Source organism: Oryctolagus cuniculus, chromosome 7 (genome assembly GCF_964237555.1).
Source record: "Oryctolagus cuniculus chromosome 7, mOryCun1.1, whole genome shotgun sequence".
NCBI lineage: Eukaryota > Metazoa > Chordata > Mammalia > Lagomorpha > Leporidae > Oryctolagus > Oryctolagus cuniculus.
The window spans coordinates 9,737,075-9,757,465 of record NC_091438.1 but is presented as its reverse complement, the minus strand read 5'-3'; the positions used below and the strand labels follow the sequence as shown (position 1 = coordinate 9,757,465).

The 20,391-nt window shown below is 44.5% G+C and overlaps 1 protein-coding gene across 4 annotated transcripts in view; it reads right to left on the bottom strand.

Moving 5' to 3' along the window:
• Positions 1-20,391, bottom strand: part of NCAPG2 (non-SMC condensin II complex subunit G2) — a 71,093-nt gene that overhangs the window by 23,838 nt on the left and 26,864 nt on the right. For all 4 annotated transcript variants that reach the window (XR_007923740.2, XM_051857033.2, XM_051857035.2 and 1 more), the window contains 12 exons: positions 19,494-19,619; positions 17,655-17,834; positions 13,220-13,372; positions 9,953-10,175; positions 9,618-9,721; positions 7,421-7,594; positions 4,958-5,028; positions 3,320-3,473; positions 3,034-3,207; positions 2,162-2,275; positions 1,933-2,073; positions 1,451-1,550 (listed from right to left, as the gene is read on the bottom strand). Coding sequence is in view for 3 of the 4 variants with exons in the window: in XM_051857033.2 (XP_051712993.2) it covers positions 1,451-1,550; positions 1,933-2,073; positions 2,162-2,275; positions 3,034-3,207; positions 3,320-3,473; positions 4,958-5,028; positions 7,421-7,594; positions 9,618-9,721; positions 9,953-10,175; positions 13,220-13,372; positions 17,655-17,834; positions 19,494-19,619 (1,714 nt within the window). In the remaining variant the exon portion in view is untranslated. The remainder of the gene's footprint in view (positions 1-1,450; positions 1,551-1,932; positions 2,074-2,161; positions 2,276-3,033; positions 3,208-3,319; positions 3,474-4,957; positions 5,029-7,420; positions 7,595-9,617; positions 9,722-9,952; positions 10,176-13,219; positions 13,373-17,654; positions 17,835-19,493; positions 19,620-20,391) is intronic.

Genomic DNA, 20,391 nt, shown 5'->3' with positions numbered 1-20,391 from the left:
AGCTTGGTAAGCTGGGTGGGCTTGTCTTTGCACTCTCATCCCATTCTAACCACACTGCCCGAATGCCAGTCAATTCTCAAGTGTCCATGCATGGGTGCCACCCTGTTTATAGGCAGCAAACCCTTCTCAGCAGGAATGATGTTGCATGGTGCTTTCTTAGAATCTACTACACACTTAAACTAAAATTTGTTATAATAAAATAAATTATATTCCATTTCCAATCTCCAGAAATCCTAGACTACCCAGCAAAAGGCCAATGGCTCCACTAGGATCAATAAAAACTCTCTAAAATCTTTCAGATCATAACAGAAGCTTTCAAGGAACCATTCTCTTTTATTTAAAAGAAAGCAAAAGGAAATGCAACTTCCACACATGTAAGTCTTTTGCAAAACTACCCATCAGTGGAACAAATGATACGGGAATCCCGAGCCCTTTACAGACAAAGCATGGACAACTCAGGAGAGGCTAATGTTCTGAAGCCTACAGATCCCGACAAGAGGGTTGGTCCCCTCCTTAAGGGAGGTGTGGATGGGGGAGAACCAAAAAAGTATTATCTATAATTATTGACAAAATCCATGAAGTTACATAATTGAAAGTTACTCCATTAAGTTCAAGCAGTATGTACATTACAAAGCAAATATACGATGGACACTGGTTAATACAATAAATTACTAAAGGTATGTCGGGATTCACAAGTACTGTCAGTTCTGCTTCTGATGAAAATCAGCTCATCAGTCATTGGGAGGGATGTCAGGCTGCCACTGAGGAAATGCTGGCTTCTATGGCTCTTGTCAGCAAGCTACTATTCTAGGTTCCCAAGTATCTGCAAAGGAACAAGCAACTCACTCACTAACAGCCCAGAGCAGCAAGCCATGGAGAAGCAGTTCAGTGCTTACAAGCCAGGGTGCCTTCTACCCCTTCCTGACATGTGCTGTGAGAACCTGGCCTTTAGGACCCAGATGGCCCCAGTGGCTGCCCTCTCACTCCCTCACCAAACACATTAGATTTAGTACCCAGCAGGCAGCAAACATAGTGCAGTGTTATTCGTTACTGCAGGTTGCCCTATGTTACTCTTTCCTGAAAATGCCAACTCACAACCCACGTACAGGAGCACTCAGCAGTCAAGGGCTCTTCTATGAAGTTTCCTACACAAATACCAGGAAACAGCTCCATCCCACGGGGAAAGCTATTGGCAAAGCAGACCGTGGGAAGCAGCACAATCTCAGACCTCATCAGAAGCTCTGGATGTGTCCAGTGCCAGGAACCCACTTCAACTTCCTGGCTGTGACAGCCAAGAAATACCTATCTGGGTATAAGCTAGTTTGCATTACATATAAATCACTTAAAAGTGACAGTCTTGATCTACGAAAGGAGGGAGCAGAGCACGAAGGACCATTTTTGAGTACCAGTGGCTCTAAACCAGTCTTTTAATGGATGAGGTATGCTGTACCTGTCTGCATGATGCCAACAGTCCGCTGTAAAAGCTGTATTTGAAACTTCAGGTCCCCAAGGCCGACCATGACGACATCTTTACATACAGTCAGATAGGTCTGTAAGAGACAGGTGGGATTTCCCAAAGGCCGTGAGGAAAGGGGAAGAAGTACAGCCCGATAAACCTCCCATGATGTTCTGGTCAGCCATCTCCAAAGCACACGTTTACGTAAGTGTATAAAAGGATGTTCATAAAGATACTTTCATTTTTGTTGCCATAAGAAATCTAGAAACACATGTTATGTAATGCCACAAACACAACTGAATATCTATCGTATGTAATTTGTAAAATTCTATCAAAATTGCATGATTCTGCTTTGTGATACTTAACTGCTACTCTAATCATTTAGAAAGAGCAACACTAATGGTTAAAATCACTACATTAAAGCAGAAAAGCAATCTGAAACACACAAGACAGACTTCTTTCTTAAAATTTCTAACCTGGATAATCTGCTGATAAACAATTCTGTGAAGCTTCAGGTACTCTTCTTCTTGATCTTGAATCAAAGATAAAACTTTGCTTTCTAACCAAAATCCAGTATCTTCCAAAATGGACAGGTAAACTTTCCCTTCTGAGCAGAACTGTCCAACATCAAAAAGACAGATCAGTAAGGAGCTCTGCGACGCGCTCCTCATCTCCCCTCGGCACAGGGCCCCGGACGCAGCGCACCTTGTGCTGAAGGTGAATGCTCAGCCGGCAGTGCAGACTGAAGGCTCGCAGAGCAGTGGCTTCGTTCACGCCAGGCTTCCCGCCAGGTGACTGCAGAAGCGCCTCCAGATCCGCCTGTAACGTGCAAATCCGCAGGGCCACCACCTCAGTCCAGCTGGAAATGCCTGTCTGCAGGTGCGCCAGAAAGGCACCAGCTCTCGGGTAGTTCAGCCTGAACTGAAGCCCCGACTGGGCTTGAGAAGCACAGCAGGCAAGCAGGCCTCCTGTCTCCCACAGCCACGACGCACAGAGACTTCAAGCACCACACCACCTTGTCCACTTCCGCCCTAACGTCAGGCCACCTCATCCTGCAGCCCTCGGGACGTCCCTGCCCACCCCAGCTATGCTGAGCCACTGTCAGCAGCAGTGACAAGAGGCTGTTCAGAGGCTGGCTCCTGCAGATGTCCAGGGCCAGAGGGGTGGGAAGGACTCCACAGAGCACTGACAGGACATCCATGTACTCTCTAGGATTCCCAGAAAACAACTGGCAAGAACTCTGAAGGGAGCCAGGAATCTCACACAGATGGACAGATGCAGAGCAGAAGAGAACTTGTGTGTGAACCGGCTTCCCACAGGTGGTGTGTTCTGAGAGACAGAACTGCACCTGCTCCTGGCACTCTAAGAAACTTGCAGAAACACGGTTCTGAACACTGCTCTTGTGAAGGCCAGGGCCAGGAAACAGACTCTACTCCCAACCTCAACCCAGGGGTCTCGTCTACGAACTGAGGAAGGTGCACTAGACCCCTCTCAATTCCTCTTCTGTTTGAAAAAGTTTACAGTACTGTAAAAAGAAAAATTAACAATTATAAAGAATCACCCAGGAATCAAATTACTTTTGAGGCTTCAAGTGCTTTTAAAAGATGGTTAAGTTTCTTCTGGGGAGCAGACAGCAAGCACTCTCGGTTCTTGGGATGGGTCAGCAAATACTCTAAGTACAGCAGCGCTAATTCAGGCTTCACGGGGCGTGCATCTTGGATTTGCACTTTACGTTTAGATGCTGAATTACTCTGAAAGAGAGCAGGAACTGATTGTTAAAGCATGCTCCTAGAAAAGCAGATAATTTTTAATATACAGTTATGCATATTCATCAAATTTTAAATAAAGCCAATGAAAATATACCTTGGTCTGCAGCTGCTCCCCTGGCAGCCAGTCATCAAGAAGTTCTAGAATATGTCCCACCTGTCCCCAGGAACAGAGGCAGTCCAACAAGGTGTAGTAGCTCTTCTCTACACTGCTCTCCTCCTGGCTTCTCAGTGTGGAAATCACACTACAACTGAAAATACCAAATTTGTAAAATCAGATTAACATGGCGACAACTGTCCCACTTCCCCAAGAGGTGAAGAAAAAGCAGCTAAACACTAAGGATGCACAATCCCTTGCTACAATAACAACACTTCACCACTCTCCAATGCAGGGGGAATACATAGTTTCCCCAATCACTGCATGGGACGAGTCCTACCCTGAAACACTCAATGGGACAGCGGCTTTGGTAAATGTTAATGGTCAGGGCCACACCAGCCACACTATCCCTTTTTCCTTTTGTTTCTGTGGCATCTCTGTGGAGTCTAGAGAAAGAGTTGTTAATTTCAGGGAACAATATTTGTTTCTCCTCAAAACATTCATTTTTTATCCATAAATTTGAATATAATTAATTTCATGAAATAACCACACTTGAGCTTTACTGTACAATAAAAACTATGCAAGTCATCAAATGAAATCATATAGGTAATTTTAACTTTTCTAGTACCCACATACAGAAAGGTAAAAATAAAGAGGTGAAGAAAATGTAATACACCTTTTAATCTCATCTATCCAGTATATACTTTTGATAGGCAGCCAACACTTCACATTCCTCTTTTCACAGCAAGGCTTCAACTCCACATGTATTTTGTACTCACAGCACAACTCAACCCAGATGGCCACACTGCAAGTACTCAAAGCCACATGTGGCCAGCAGCAGCGAGAAGCCCTACAGTGTCATCACACCAGGTGTTAAAAATCCTCCCAAATGGGGCTGGCGCCATGGCTCACTTGGTTAATCCTCCACCTGTGGTGCCAGCATCCCATTTGGGCACCAGGTTCTAGTCCAGGTTGCTCCTCTTCCAGGCCAGTTCTCTGCTGTGGCCCGGGAAGGCAGTGGAAGATGGCCCAAGTGCTTGGGCCCTGCACCCGCATGGGAGACCGGGAGGAAGCACCTGGCTCCTGGCTTTGGATCAGCGCAGGGCGTTGGCCATAGCAGCCATTTGGGGGGTGAACCAACAGAAGGAAGACCTTTCTCTCTCTCTCTCTCTCACTGTCTAACTCTGCCTGTCAAAAAAAAAAAAAAATCTTAAAAAAAATCCCCCAAGGCCAGCGCCGCGGCTCACTAGGCTAATCCTCAGCCTTGGGGCGCCAGCACACCAGGTTCTAGTCCCAGTCGGGGCGCCGGATTCTGTCCCGGTTGCCCCTCTTCCAGGCCAGCTCTCTGCTGTGGCCAGGGAGTGCAGTGGAGGATGGCCATGGGGTGCTTGGGCCCTGCACCCCATGGGAGACCAGGATAAGCACCTGGCTCCTGGCTTCAGATCAGCGCGGTGCGCCGGCCGCGGCGGCCATTGGAGGGTGAACCAACGGCAAAGGAAGACCTTTCTCTCTGTCTCTCTCACTGTCCACTCTGCCTATCAAAAAAAAAAAAAAAAAAAAAGCTAAATGCAAGGGTCCTCTGAGTACAAGGATGGTCAAGATTCCTGCCTTTCCGTTGTACTGAAAAGCAGCAAATACCTGAATGGAGGGACGGCAGATGCTGGCAGAAACGACATCAGCATGAACAATGGGATCTTGCAGCGATCATCCTGAAAGCACACAAAGGAAAAAAATCATACAGAATATTCAAACACTAAGAAACTGTCTAAGTCTTTCCACATAAATGCTTAATAACCAATGTTCAAAGTTGCTCGGTAAGAGTTACAGTAGGGGCCGGCACTGTGGCATAGCAGGTAAAGCTGCCTCCTGCAGTGCCAGCATCCCATATGGGCGCCGGTTCGAGACCTGGCTGCTCCACTTCCTATCCAGCTCTCTGCTATGTCCTGGGAAAGCAGTAGAAGATGGCCCAAGCCCTTGGGTCCCTGCACCCGTGTGGGAGACCCGGAAGAAGCTCCTGGCTCCTGGCTTTGGACCAATACAGCTCCCACCATTGCAGCCAGTTCAGAAGTGAAACAGGATGGAAAATATCTCTCTCTCTCTGCCTCTCCTCCTCTCAGTGAGTAACTCTTTCAAATAAATAAACAAATCTTAAGAAAGAAATTATTCAGAGGGGTGTGACGCTGTGCTGCAGTGGGTAAAACCAAGGCCTGCAACACCAGTATCCCATATGGGCATTGGTTCATGTCTTGGCTGCTCCTCTTCTGCTCCAGCTACCTGTTAATGGCTTGAGAAAACCAGAGGAAGATGACCCAAGTGCTTGGGCCTCTGCTACTCAGACCTGGAAGAAGCTCCTGGCTCCTGAATTAGCCTGGCTCAGCCAGATGTTGCAGCCATCTGGAGTGGAAGATTCTCTCTCTCTGTCTCTCCCTCTCTGACTCTCAAATAACTAAACAGATCTTTAAAAAAAAAAAAATTTTTTTTTTTTTTTTTTTTTTTTCCAGAAAAAAATGAATGAGTCAGAATATCTTTGGGAAGGCAGTGTAGTTTAACAGGAAACGTAGTCTATGGAGCTTTCTGCCCAAATCTAAATCTGATCTGACTCTACAACCCTATCAGCTGATACAGCACAAGGGAAAAGAGCTGAATTAATAGTTTGCTCCTCTATGAAACTGACATGGGACTGTTAGGACAGCTGAATAAACCAAACATACAAAACCCTGGTGCAGCAGCATGCATTCATTACTTAATAAATTGTAGCTATATTATTATTATAATGATACGGTAAATGGGGTGCAGAGTCCACCAAGAACATTCAATAAGAAACATTCTTCACTGGTGGATCCTAAAGAAAAAAATTTTCCTATGGTCAGCATTGTGGTATGGAGGGTGAGGATGCCACCTGCGGGGCCAGCATCCCATATGGGCAGCAGTTACTGTCCCGGCTACTTCACTTCTGATCCAACTCTCTGCTTATGGCCTGGGAAAGCAGTAGAAGATGGCCCAAGTGCTTGGGCTCCTGTTACCCATATGGGAGACCCAGAAGAAGCTCCTGGCTCCTCCTGGCTTCACCTGGGAAGTGAACCAGCAGACGGAGGATCTTTCTTTCTGTCTCTCCCTTTCTCTCTGGGCTAATGCAGATCCTGGGAGGCAAAAGTAGTGGCTCAAGTGATTGGGTTCCTCTCATCTACATGAGAGACATGGGCTGAGTTTCTGGCTCCAAGGTTTGGCACATCACTGTAAGTATTTGGAGAGTGAACCAGCAGATGGGAGCTTTTTCTCAAACACATACACATACACATTAAACACACACACACACACACACACACACGGTTCTGTACGCACCAATAACATAGACACAACTCAAATACTTCAAGAACATATTTTCTTATTGTGTGCCTTCAATATCTAAGTAAAACTGCCATAAAACAGGTGCTACTCATCTTCATGTTCATAAAATCCTCTAAAACTGCAAATCAGATTATGTTCTAAAACAGCATCACAGACTACTAGAGCAGAAGAATTAAGGGCCTGGGGCCGGTGCTGTGGCTCAGTAGGTTAATGCTCCACCTGCGTTGCCAGAATCCCATATGGGTGCCAGTTTGAGTCCCAGTTGCTCCTCTTCTGATCTAGCTCTCTGCTATGGCCTGGCAAAGCAGTAGAAGACAGCCCAACCACTTGGGCCCTGCATCCACATGGGAGACCTGGAGGAAGCTCCCAGCTCCTGGCTTTGGATCAGCCCAGCTCTGGCTGTTGCAGCCATTTGAGGAGCGAACCAGTGGATGGAAGATCTCTCTCTCTCTGTCTCTCTCTCACTGTCTTTAACTTTACCCCTCAAATAAATAAAATCTTAAAAAAAGAAAGTTAAGGGCCTACCACAGACATTTTCAGCATACCGAGGACATGAAGCAGACATGTGGCTTCTACCCTCAAGCAGGATGAGAAAGACTAATTATACTGCGAGGTATACTGCTGTTGAACCTTCTTGTTTTACAGAGAAAGCAGACAAACACGTAAGTAACTTTTACTAAATTCTAAATAAACAAAACATAAACAAATGCAATTCTAATACTTAATTCTTTCCGAGTACAGTTCAAGACTTACCTTGAATACTTTCAGATACTCTGGAAGCACAGAGGCAAACTTGTTAACAGTATAAACCTTGGCCTCTTTGTTATTTTCCATACTTCCATGAATACTCTTCCAGAGAATCACAATGACTTCTAATAAGCCTGCCATGGATGCAGCATCGTTTACAGACAATGTTTTATCCAGAACCTAAGATACAAACAATTTTATTGTGAAAAAATATAATCACACCAGCTATTAAGACAAAACAGCACTGGCGTAGGTATTTGGCACAGCAGTTAAGATGCCACCGGGGACACCCACATCCCCTATCAGAGTGCCGGAGATGGAGTCCCAATTCCACTTCCAATTCCAATCACCTGCTAATATGGAAACTGGGAGGCAGCAGGTGATGGCTCAAATTCTTGGGTCCTTGTCCCCACACGAGCGACCTAGATTTGAGTTCCAGACTCCTGGTATCAGGCTGTCTGGGAAGTAAACCAACAGATAGAATATCTCTGACTGCTGTCTCTCTTTGTCTGTATCTGCCTTTCAAATAAATAAAAGACTTCACAAAAAAAGAAGAAAAGAAACAAAAAGGACAACAGTACATCTTTAAAAGCCCAGGGGCCAGGGCTGTGGGTGTAGCAGGTAAAGCTGCCACCTACAGTGCCAGCATCCCATATGGGCACTGGTTTGAGTCTCAGCTGCTCCACTTCCCATCCAGCTCTCTGCTATTGCCTGGAAAGCAGTAGAAGATGGCCCAAGTGCTTGGGCCCCTCACTTATGTGGGAGACCTGGAAGAAGCTCCTAGATCCTGGCTTCAGATTGGCGCAGCTCAGCTACTGTGGCCATTTGGGGAGTGAACCAGCAGATGGAAAATCTCTCTCTGTCTCTGCTTCTGCCTCTCTGTAACTCTGTGCCTTTCAAATAAATAAATAAATCTTAAATCTTAAAGAAAAAAGATGATGCATTTTGCTGGGTGTCTTCCCACTGAATGGAACCCTTTCTCAAACTAGGAACTCTACCAAGAAAGCTTTTCCTTGTTCTTAAAAATCTTTGAGGGAGCAGCACTATAGCATAGTGGGCTAAGCCTCCATGTGCAGCATCAGCATCCCATATGGGCACCGCCTCTAGTCCCAACTGCTCCTCTACTGATCCAGCTCTCTGCTATGGCCTGGGAAAACAGCGGAAGATGGCCTAAGTGCTTGGGCCCCTGCACCCGCAGGGAGACCCAGAAGAAGCTCCTGGTTCCTGGCTTCAGATTGGCTCAGCTCCAGTTGTTGCGGCCTTTTGGGGAGTAAACCAGCGGATGGAAGACCACTCTCAGTCTGCAAGTCTACCTCTAAAATCTTTGAATTCTGAAAAAATAGCTGCTACTGAGTACCTTCTCTAAATTACACTTTTAAAAAGATAAATCTAGGGGTCAGCGCTGTGGCACAGCAGGTTAACTAACACCCTGGCCTGAAGCACTGGCATCCCATATGGGCGCCGGTTCAAGACCCGGCTGCTCCACTTCTGACCCAGCTCTCTGCTATAGCCTGGAAAAGCAGTGGAAGATGGCTCAAGTCCTTGGGCCCCTGCACCTGCGTGGGAGACCTGGAGGAGGCTCCTGGCTTCAGATCAGCACAGCTCCGTCCATTGCGGCCAATTGGGGAGTGAACCATCAGGTGGAAGAGCCCCCCCTAACCGCCCTCTCTCTCTCTCTCTGCCTCTCCTCTGTGTAACTCTGACTTTCAAATAAATAAATAAATCTTTAAAAAAATAATAAAAAATAAAAAGATAATTCTAAAAACGTCTCATTCCCAAAACTTTAGCTTCAAGGTGTTTTTAGTAGAAACTTGGGCAGTGGCTCTAAATGACACCATCACACACTTAACTATAAACTACAGGAATGTCCAGAACCCACCCAGTTATACCATACCTAGGTAGAGTAGAAATATACAAAGAAGCTCAAGGCAAAGAAAATCTGGGGTAGGGTGTTACTAACAAGAATTTTTCTTCTAAATTAAATCCAATCCCAACTCTAAAGCAATTCTTTCAAGAACAATTGACATGATGTTCCAAAATAATTTGAATATCAATACTAAAGGGATAAATGTAAAATCAAAATATTCTTACCCTAAGAGTCCATGGAAATGATATAATGAGGTTAATGGTTCTGCCTGGGGGGGGGGGGGGGGGGGGTTACGGGCAGCTCATGTCTGGCTGGGTGCAGTGCTGTTCCACTTACGCTCTCGTTCTCCTTCTCCCGCTCCTCGTCATCCTCCTGACACTCTCTCATTGCCCTCTGGATGCAGGCATTTAAGCAATGGCGAATAACATGGATCAGCTTTGCTAGAGTGTTTAAGATTATCAATAATTAATTTACATGTTTCTTTGGTAAAATCAACTTTTCTAATAGTAAAATTATAATCCCAAATAGTTAAAAGTATTACTTTAGGAGAAACCATTAAGAAATGTGTTAAAGCACCAAGCCCAGTAAACTGACAAACACTGACTGTGTGTAACGGCCTTACACTTAGGGGAGAAACAACGTAAGAACTGAGAAGCAGCAGTGGTCCACACCTATGTTAGTGCAGGCGGTGTGCTCGTGTGCATACTGGTAGAACCTTCTGGCAGCTGCATGATTCATCTGGATCAGAGTGACACAACGCTCACACCAGACCTCCTCTGGCTGGTTCACAGGCAGGAAAGAATTAAAGATGAGGCTCACCAGGCGTCGAGACACAGGTCGAGAATCATTTTCCAGACGAACCAAAATATGCTCCATGGGGCATATTTTCCAAAACTGCATATAAAGCACACATGCAGAAGGAAATGATCAACTGTTCCTATAATCCTGAGGACAGCTTTCGCAAGGTGTCCAGAACACAACCCAAAAGGAACTAATTTTTATATTTAAAAGAATCATTTTTAATAACATACCAGATTCTGTGATTTTTCTGCAGAGAAATGAGAACAAAGTTACATTTTAAAAAGTACCAATGTGTAAGGTACTCAGGTATAAAACCACAGGGTTTGTCAAAATTATTTAATACTATTATTCATATATAGCAAATTCTCAAATACTAATTATGCTTACCAAACACCATAACTGCTGGCCTGCTAAAGTGAAAGTAAATAAGTAGCTAACAGTTGTGACATGGACAAACCACATCTCCTGTTTTAGAGGTATGGGAATTAGTCCTGAACACCCAGGGCTGCCTGTCCGTCCCCACCTCTCCTGCACCAGGTGCCTGGGGGGTCAGATCCTCACAGCTAGGTCTCTGCCTCCTGCCACCCCACCTCACATGCCACTACCGACAGCCTGCCAAGATCAGAACTTAACAAATTGTTTCTCCACTCAAAAGCTCTCAAAGTTGCCTACAGAAAACACCAACATTCTGGTCAAGACAAGAAACAGTATAATAAAGCAGAATAACAGACTCTAGATTCCAAAGGCAGAATGACAAACCCTGCCTCACTCTCCTCCAAGGTCCTCCAGTACCTAGATGTAAGCAGTGCCTTGGACCTGGCCTACTCTCAGGACCTGTGCTAAGGAGCACTTTCTCTTTCAGCTGTATTCAGTGCGATGCTTCTCATTAGCAGTCAAACATTCCGATGCCATCCCAACCCTCAAAACAACCACACCTAGAGAAGCTCCATCTGCGTCTGTATCCTGGGTTGCCCTCCCTTTCCCTGTCTACATCTGTTGTAAGAACAGTGGAGGTAAAGGTGAGGGCGCAGTGTTCCAGGGATGCTTCCACAAGACACTTCTTGCATTTCGGAAAAAGTTAAAGGGTTTGAAGACAGTAACTAACCCCAATCCCACGATGACGCGGCCCTAGTAAGGAGAGAGTAGCTGCTGTCTAAGGCTCCAAGTAGCACAGGAAAGAGACTGCAGCAACAGCCTCCAGCTTTAGCAGATGGGACTGTTCTGCCAACCAATGCCCCAAACATGACTGAAAGAGGCTTGAAAATGATGGCTCCAGAGACTCTTACGCATGAGTTAGATCTGGTTCCTTCCAGGTGCCAATAAAAAAATAAGAGCAAGATACACACCAAGACTCCTTCTAACCATCTTAGCATCCTTACATCTTTTTCCTCTCCCCAACCAGTTCCCTTTCTGCCTCTCCTAACACACAGACACCCCTTGGCCTCGTGCATGATTCCTAACAGGTTATTTTTAACTCTGAACTCACAAGCAGCCCTAAGGTGCCAATACTGCCAGTAACTCCAGGCATTGAACAAGTACCTCTGTCACTATTTATTGTGATTTCACAACAATCCTAAACATAGATGTCCTTACTTTATAAAGAAACTGAGGCTTAGCACGATTAAGCACAAGAATACATGGCTTGGAAATGCTCTACAGTGCTGTCTTTCAACATCATAAAAGAGCCCATCTGAGAAGTTCATAGGCACACACTGACACAGACAAATTGAAGGAGAGATATAGCTTGGCCCACTAAACTCAGCATATTGGCCCAGACCTACTATGGCTGACAACAAAAAGAACCGTAACCCTCATTCATTCTACATATTCTACAGGCAGGAAACCTTCAGCCTGGCCAGCATGTCCACTACAATGTGTGCATGACTAGGGTGTGACAGTCTAGTCACACTGCCCAGGCTGCTCCTTCCTTGTGGACAACGCGCCTGCAGTCAGCTCTCATTGGCCTGGCTCTCCGTATCTGGGCCAATCTTAGCTTGTATGCCCACACAAAGCTTTTCAGAACCAATGACCAACCATTGTGGCCATTTGGGAGTGAACCAGCAGATGGAAGACCTCTCCCCCACCCCCTCCTCCATAGCTCTGCCTTTCAAATAAAATAAATCTTAAAAAAAATTTTCAAAAGGCAAAAAGCAATATACATCACATTAGGTAAGTCTCCCTGTTATCCCTGCCCTTGGAAATCCAACCCAACCCACATGATGCAATGATCACTAGTTTCTTGTTTTCCTCTTACAGTATGTTATTTAATCATATCTGAACAAATACATATATATATAAGTAAGTAAGTTCCCCATTTTATATAGCTGGTAGCACACTAAAAACATTTCTACACTTCACTGTTATACTTCTGCATCTTAAGAAATATTTCCATGTACATCCCACAGCAATTTCTCTCTACACCTTTAACAGCCCCACAGCATCACTTCTTGTCTGAACACACAAGCCTGTAGCTGATCCCACACTGATGACATATCAGCTCGTTTCTAAAACTTGCGTGGACTGTGTAACTCTGACTTTCAAATAAATAAATCTTTTTAAAAATTACATCAAATATTTCAACTAAAAAAATCACACTGGGGCCAGTGTTGTGGCATGGTGGGTAAGGCTACCACCTGTGATGCCAGCACGCAATACAGGCAACAGTTTGAGACCCAGCTGCTCCATTTCCAATCCAGCTCCCTGCTAATGTGCCTGGGAAAGCAGCGAAGGATAGCACCCCCATGGGACATTTAAAACAAGCTCCTGGCTTCAGTCTGGCCCAGCAGCCCCAGCCACTGCAGCCATTTGAAGAGTGAACCAGCTCTCTCTCTCTCTCTCTGTCTCTTCCTCCCACTCTATGTTTTTCAAATAAATCAATCTTTAAAAAAAATGTCACACTGGGTAAAAATATAAAAATTTACATTAAGGTCTTTCAAAAGCAAAACATACATTGGTATTTCTAGAACTTCAATGAAAAACATAAAACAAAAATTTATCATACAATTGGTCAAATATGTTAGCAATTTGTTTAAAATGTGATTACCAATACTCTTGGAATTAAAACTCTTTGTCTTTCTGTTTGATGAAAACAGATGTATCTACTTCATACATTAAATATAATAACCTCCGTTACCTACCTTAGCAGCCCTCACAGCTTTGATTTTCAGAAGCATATCCACAAAAGCCACTCTTACTTTCTCTGAATTGTCGTGCAGACAGTATTTGAGTGGTGGCAAAAGCTGTTCTAATAATGGGTGACTTAGTTTATTATCCAAAATTATTGGCAGGCACTGCAACAAAAGAGAAAGACAAACGGTTCAAAATCAGCATATCAACAAAAAGTTCAAGTAAGAGAGAACTTAAGAAAACATTCAGCTTCATATCTACCAAAACTACTAATTAAATAAACATACCTAAGGAAAATAGGTATGTTTATCTTTTTAAATGTTTCCTATGAAAAGTATACTTTTAGTGCATATAGTCTCAACAACTGATAATCAGCCCAACCACTATTTTGTTCAAACAAGATTAAAGCAGTTATGAAACAAATTTTCAAAGCTACTTGCTAAAATGCAAGGGTTTTTGAGTCAAAACAAGCAGAGGGAGACAGCACTGCGGTACAGCAGGTTAAGCTGCCACTTGCAATGCTGATATCCCATCAGAGTGCCAGTTTGAGTTCTGGCTGCTCTGCTTCCAATCCAGCGCCCTGCTAATGCACCTGGGAAAGCAGCTGAAGAGGGCCCAAGTGCTTGGGCACCTGCCACCCATAGGGGAGACCCAGATAAGTTCAAGGCTGACCCAGACCTGGCTTCAAGGGCCATCTAGGGAATAAACCAGCCGACGGAAGATTGACCTCACCCTTCCTCCCTCTCTGCTTTATCCTCTCTCTGCAAGTTTCCTTTCCAGAAAAAAAAGAAACAGAGTACTTTCTATAGACAAGAGCATAAGCTGGAATACAAGAATTCATTCATTTTAAAGAGTCCATAAACTAGGCCAGCGCCGCGGCTCACTAGGCTAATCCTCCGCCTACGGCGCCGGCACACTGGGTTCTAGTCCCGGTCGGGGCGCCAGATTCTGTCCCGGTTGTCCCTCTTCCAGGCCAGCTCTCTGCTGTGACCAGGGAGTGCAGTGGAGGATGGCCCAAGTGCTTGGGCCCTGCACCCCATGGGAGACCAGGATAAGCACCTGGCTCCTGGCTTCAGATCAGCGCGGTGCGCCGGCCGCGGCGACCATTGGAGGGTGAACCAATGGCAAAAAGGAAGACCTTTCTCTCTGTCTCTCTCTCTCACTGTCCACTCTGCCTGTCAAAAAAAAAAAAAAAAAAAAAAAAGAGAGAGTCCTTAAACTCTCTGTATTTCCTGCTTGATAATCACATTGTTTTAACTAGTACACCCACAACTGAACCCCTCTGGTGCTCAGAGAAGGGCAAGGACCCTTCTCGGGACAAGAGGCTAGGTAAGATGCTCAGACTCAGATGAGGCACCAAATTAAAACTACAGATTAGCTCCTGCACGCTTTCAACTCTACAGCTTTCTCTCCTAGTGTTAGGAGAAAGGATGTTTTTGCAGAGTCTCATTTTAAGAGGATCTACAGGAATTCCAAATACATACAGTTCATATCATGACATGCTGTGCCCAAGGCAGACTCATCTGCCCACACAGGCAGTCTCCAGGTCTCTGCTGCACTTGTTCAGGCCACAGCATTCTGCAGCTCGGCCCTATCCCCACCCTGCCCTCTGCTGCAGCCAAGTGCTCTCCCAACTTGCTTTGTAGACTCTCTGCTCACTCTCCTTCCTCTCTACAACACACGGATCTGCCTCACAGGTGAGCCATCAGGCAGGGACATTTCGGTGTGACTCTGCGAGGGGTCCTCAGACTGCAGCTGGAAGGACAACACGGAAGGAGACTGGGCTGGGGAGATACAGCTGCTGCAATTAGAGCAGCAGGAAGAAGCTGAACCTCAAAGGACACCAGGGTGTGAGAAAGAGGAACAGCTCTCAGGTAAGCAATCTAGTAGATGGTACTACAGGCTGAACATCCCTCATCCAAAATGCTTAGGACCAGAAGTGCTTCACACTTTGAACTTCTTTGGATTTTGAAATATTCGCATGTACATAATAAAAAATCTTGAGGAAGAGTCTCAAGGCTAAACATAAAACTTATCTATGTTTCAAATATACCTTATACACATACCTAAAGGTAGTTTTGTGCCATATTTTTATTGTGCCTATGCTTTGACTGCAATGTATCACATGTAGTCAGCCGTGGCATTTCCCACTTGTGGTGTCATGCTGCTGCTCAAAAAGTTGCCAATTTTGGAGCATTTTGGATTTCCAATTTTTGGATTAGGAATGCTCAACTTTACCATTCCAAGAGAGAGAAGGGATGATGGGGAAAGAGAAAACAATCTTCTCGGGAAGCAGTCGGTTAGAACAGTAGGCAAGAAATTCAGGTCTAGAGATTGGGAGAGTTACTGAGACGCGTCCCCAAGGACTCTCATCAGGAATAAAATGTCCACTCCTCCCTCCCCCTCAGCCATCTGCTACAAGAAATGCCCCTCAACTGTCAGCGCACACGCAGGGACGGCCTCCTTCCAAGCAGTCAGAGCACAGGGCAGATCAGCATGTGATATGAGGTTCTGCCAGCTCCAAGAGCTGCCTGAGGCTGTACCTGAGGTCTTCATAGGCGGTCACTGCTTAACTTCTTCTCTCCCTTCCATGAGTATACACCCCAGGAGTAGCTTCCTAATCCATATTCTGCAAAATAATCTCCATCTCTGAGCTAACAGGCTGATTATTCAAGCAGAACTGTCAAGCAGACATTTTCTATAAACTGAGATCCACTACATACAGGCTGCAGCTGGAGCAAAGGATGGGAATCAGATGTCCCAGAGGGAGCCTAACAGTGCAAGAAGCAGGTGGACCTCTCAGAACTCTGCCCTTGACCAACATTGAAAGCATAAGAAGAAATCCGTCTCTCTCTCTCACACACACACACACACACGAAGGAAGAAGAGCAGGAAGAAAGAAGAAGAAGAACTAGAAGGGACAAGAAGAGAAGAAGGGGCAAATGATGGTCTACAACAATGTTCAGAAGCACAAGAAACTAGTCTAGGGGTCAAATTCAGCTCATCGATCAAAAAGAACAGTGAAACGGTCTTGTGAAATTAACCTTGGCTAGAAATGCTGCACTGGGTCATGGAGCTGAAAGGCACTTTATACTGGATTAGGGAATAAGCAAAAAACATGGGAGATAGAACATTGAGGTTACCATATAATTTAACACAAACTTGAGACTCTTCTGACAATAAAAAGGCCTCTACCAACAATTACAGCAAAGAGGCCTAACCCTAAATGGATGGTTACCCAACAAAGCACAGATGACCTTCGAAAGAGGTTAAGCAGGGTGGTGCCTACACCTCGATATGACGTCAAGGGAACATGCTGGCTTGTATTCAGGTGGAGATTTGAGAATGTTACCGGGAAGGGTGAGCATGCTGCAGTAAGGATGCTGCTGACAGAGAGATGTGGAGCACGCACTGGAAATACAGAAAGTAACCAGCACACAGGTTCTAGAGAAGGTGGGAAGAGAAGAGATAACAAAAGGACAAGAGGACAAAAATCTTCTCTGAAAAATGTCTGTGTTCCATCTGAGGGAAGAGAAATCCGATGGCTTTGTGCTCACAAGGGTCAGAAGTTCTACATAACTGAGTCTAAGGGTAGCAAAGTAAGATCATTTCTTAGCTAATCTGATGGCCCCCAGAGATTCTGTGAATTGGCCTGAGATCCTTACAGATCCTCCAAACCCAACTCCAGAGGGCATTTGTCATTGTAGCCTCAGTCATCACTTCCCCGGGTCAGCCACAACCACCCACCTTTCATTTCAGTTTCATTGAATCTAGAACTACTTGGTTCAGGTGACTAAGAAAATAAAGTGTGAAAATTTTTCTGCAAAGTTCAAGGCACTACTGATGTTACTGATGGGTATGAGTATAAAAACATCATTTTAGTTAATCCAAATATGGTCTATATACAGGTTCTTCACAAAGCATTCAAAATGCCTCTGGAAAAAAAACAGTATTATTTCCAATAGTTGTTTTTGTAGAAAACATTGTTAATTTGGTTTTTAAACACTTGACGTTGTATAGACAACAAAAATACACACAGTATTATCTCCATGGGGTAGGATTACAAGGGTTTTTTATATGTTTTCCATCTGTATTTTCTAACATTCTATAATAAACAAATATTGCTGGATAATTTTAAAATGTACAGTGGTGATTAGCCAAGTGGGTTGAGATGTCTACCTCTCCCATCAGAGTGCCTGAGTTCAACACCCAGCTCCAGCTCCTGATTCCGGCTTCTTGTCAACGCAGACCCTGGGAGGCATCGGTCACAACTGAAATCACTGGGTCACTGCCACCCACACGGGACACCTGGATTGCGTTTCAAGCTCCTTTTGCTGCAGTTCCTGGCTCCCATTCCTGCTGTTGCAGGGTTTGTGAATCAATCCGTGGAAGGTAGCCGATTTCCTGCATTATCTCTTAACAAATAAAAAAATTGTTTAAGCTTACCTTAAAGACAGAACAACGGACATCAGCAGAGCTTGCATCAAATGCCAGTTCCCCAGTTACTTTCTTCAGGAGATCAATAAGAATAGTTGGGGGCATCATTTCCCAATATTTGGAAGCTATTTTACAAACTCCAAGGATTCCTGTGGAACGGACCATCGGATAAGGATCTTCTAAAAGGCTCTATAAGTAGGAGGAGGAAAAAACTTTATTAGCACTTCGAGGTTTCACAATTTACTAAGACTTAAAGTTACAGAAATACTGATCACATACAGATTCCGTGATTTCAGATGATTTACCATTTTTAAAGCAGTATTTTAAAATAACAGCCCAGATATACGAACAGCCTTAGTGCCACATGCTATGTACAGAACTTCAGTGATACTAGACTTGATGTACCAGCTCCGTCAATCGCTGGGACATGCAGAGGTTTAGCTGGCTACAGCAAGCATTCATATCAGACACAGCCTTTGTGGTCCACCTGCTTGAATTCTCAAATGTCACAATACAGAGAGCCCAGAATAAAAAAACTCCAAGTATACGATCAGTGTTGTGGTATAGAAAGTTAGCTAAGATGTTGCCCGTAATACCAGCATCCCATAAGAGCACCAGTTGCAGTCCCAGATGCTCCACTTCCAATTCAACTCCTTGCCAATGCACCTGGGAAAGCAGCAGCAGATGGCTGGAGTGTCTGGGCCCCAGCCGCCCATCTGGGAGACCCAGATGGAGTTTCAGGTTCCTGGCTTGAATCTGCCCAGCCCCAGGCCATTGCAGCAATTTGGGTGTGTGAACCAATGGATGGAAGATCTCTCTCTCTTACCCTTTGAAATAAATCAATCTAAAAAAAAAAAGGGAGGGGGTGCACGGCACTTTGGCACGGTAGGTTAATCCTAGACCTGCCTGTGGCCGGCATCCTATGGGTGCCGGTTCAAGTCTCGGCTGCTCGGCTGCTCCACTTCCAGTCCAGCTCTCTGCTAAGACCTGGGAACACAGAAAATGGCCCAAGTCCTTAGGTCCCCGCATCCACATGGGAGACCTGGAAGAAGCTCCTGGCTCCTGGCTCCAGATCAGCACAGCTCCAGCCGTTGCAGCCAACTGGGGAGTGAACCATTGGATGGAAGACCTCTCTCTCTCTCTCTCTCTGCCTCTACTCTCTCTGTGTAACTCTGACTTTCAAACAAATAAATAAATCTTAAAAAAAAAAAAAAAAGAATTTGTCATTCCTATATGCATTTTTTATTGTAAAAAACTTCTTAACTGGTTCTGCTCTTAAACTTACTAGCATGTACATGTTATCCACTGAAGAATGGTTAATGAGCAAAATCTATTAACCTTCCAACCTTGCAAATATATTTATGCAGATAATATTTCTACCAACTATTAAGATTCTCAGAATTAGACTTCAACTTACATCAACTTGAAGGATTTAATGGAATAAAAATATAAACATCAGAAGAGAAATCAAGTCACTATTCACTATTTAGCCCAAATCCTCACACACCCAATAGGGAGCAACAAAGACAAAACCTACATTTCCACAAAGAATTCACACCCTACATCCCTAACTGTAATTTGTCTAACTCACCTCTAAAAACTCAGTTGCATTTCAAGTACATAATACGCAGAATTCATCTACATATTCCTAATATTATATTAGACTTACCACATCACTTATGTGTAATGTTGCCATTACATGTTAGCAATAGAGACTGAGCTAAGTACTTGCTACTCATTTTAAATTTACATATTATTATAATATTATAAAATATTATTCAAAGCTTTAAGTGACCCAGCCTGGAAAGAGCCAAAGTCCATAAGAAGCTTGACCACATGAATACATACATAGAGCTCTTCAAATTGCTTCTGAATTTCACTGTCCATTTCAATAGCATGAAAGTTTGGATCTCTAATAGGAAACGCTTCAACAAACAGCAATGCAGCATTTGATCGAACTTCAGAGTTTCTGGCCTGTAATAATAAAAGAATAGCAGGAGTACTTCACAATCCCAGACAGGTAAGATATCAGGCTTAGAAAGAGTGTGACCAAATAACACCTCTATTTAATCTCAATACAGATTTACAAATTAAAGGCCATTATAACATTTTAATTACCTTTTTGTAAGACCTTCCTTAAATTAAGCTGAACAGTGCAATGTCAGCAGATATTAAAAAAAAAATCACCTTCCTCTCTTCAGCATCTTGCTGTGTCATTAGGAAGTGGTCACCATCATGTCCTGGTGACATCAAAGTTGTCTGTGTTAGAGACGTGTGCGGGGGCCAGCGCTATGGGGTAGTGGGTAAAGCCACCGCCTGCAGTGCTGGCATCCCATATGGGCGCTGGTTCGAGTCCCAGCTGCTCCACTTCCCATCCAGCTCTCTACTATGGCCTGGGAGAGTATGAGTAGAGGATGGCCCAACTACTTGGGCCCCTGCACCAATGTGGGAGACCTGGAAAAAGCTCCTGGCTCCTGGCATCAGACTGGCAAAGCTCTGACCATTGTGGCCATCTGGGGAATGAACCACCAAATGGAAGACCTTTCTCTCTCTCTGCCTCTCTGTAACTCTGTCTTTCAAATAAATAAAATAAATCTTTAAAAAAGAGAGAGAGAGAGACTTGTGTATTCACTAGGACACTTGACACACATGAAGCGTGTATATCTGCCTCCCTTCTACTGAAGAGATGAAGACTGGATGGCTGCGCCCAGCTTTGCAGAACCCTTATTATCACAATTCATTTAAG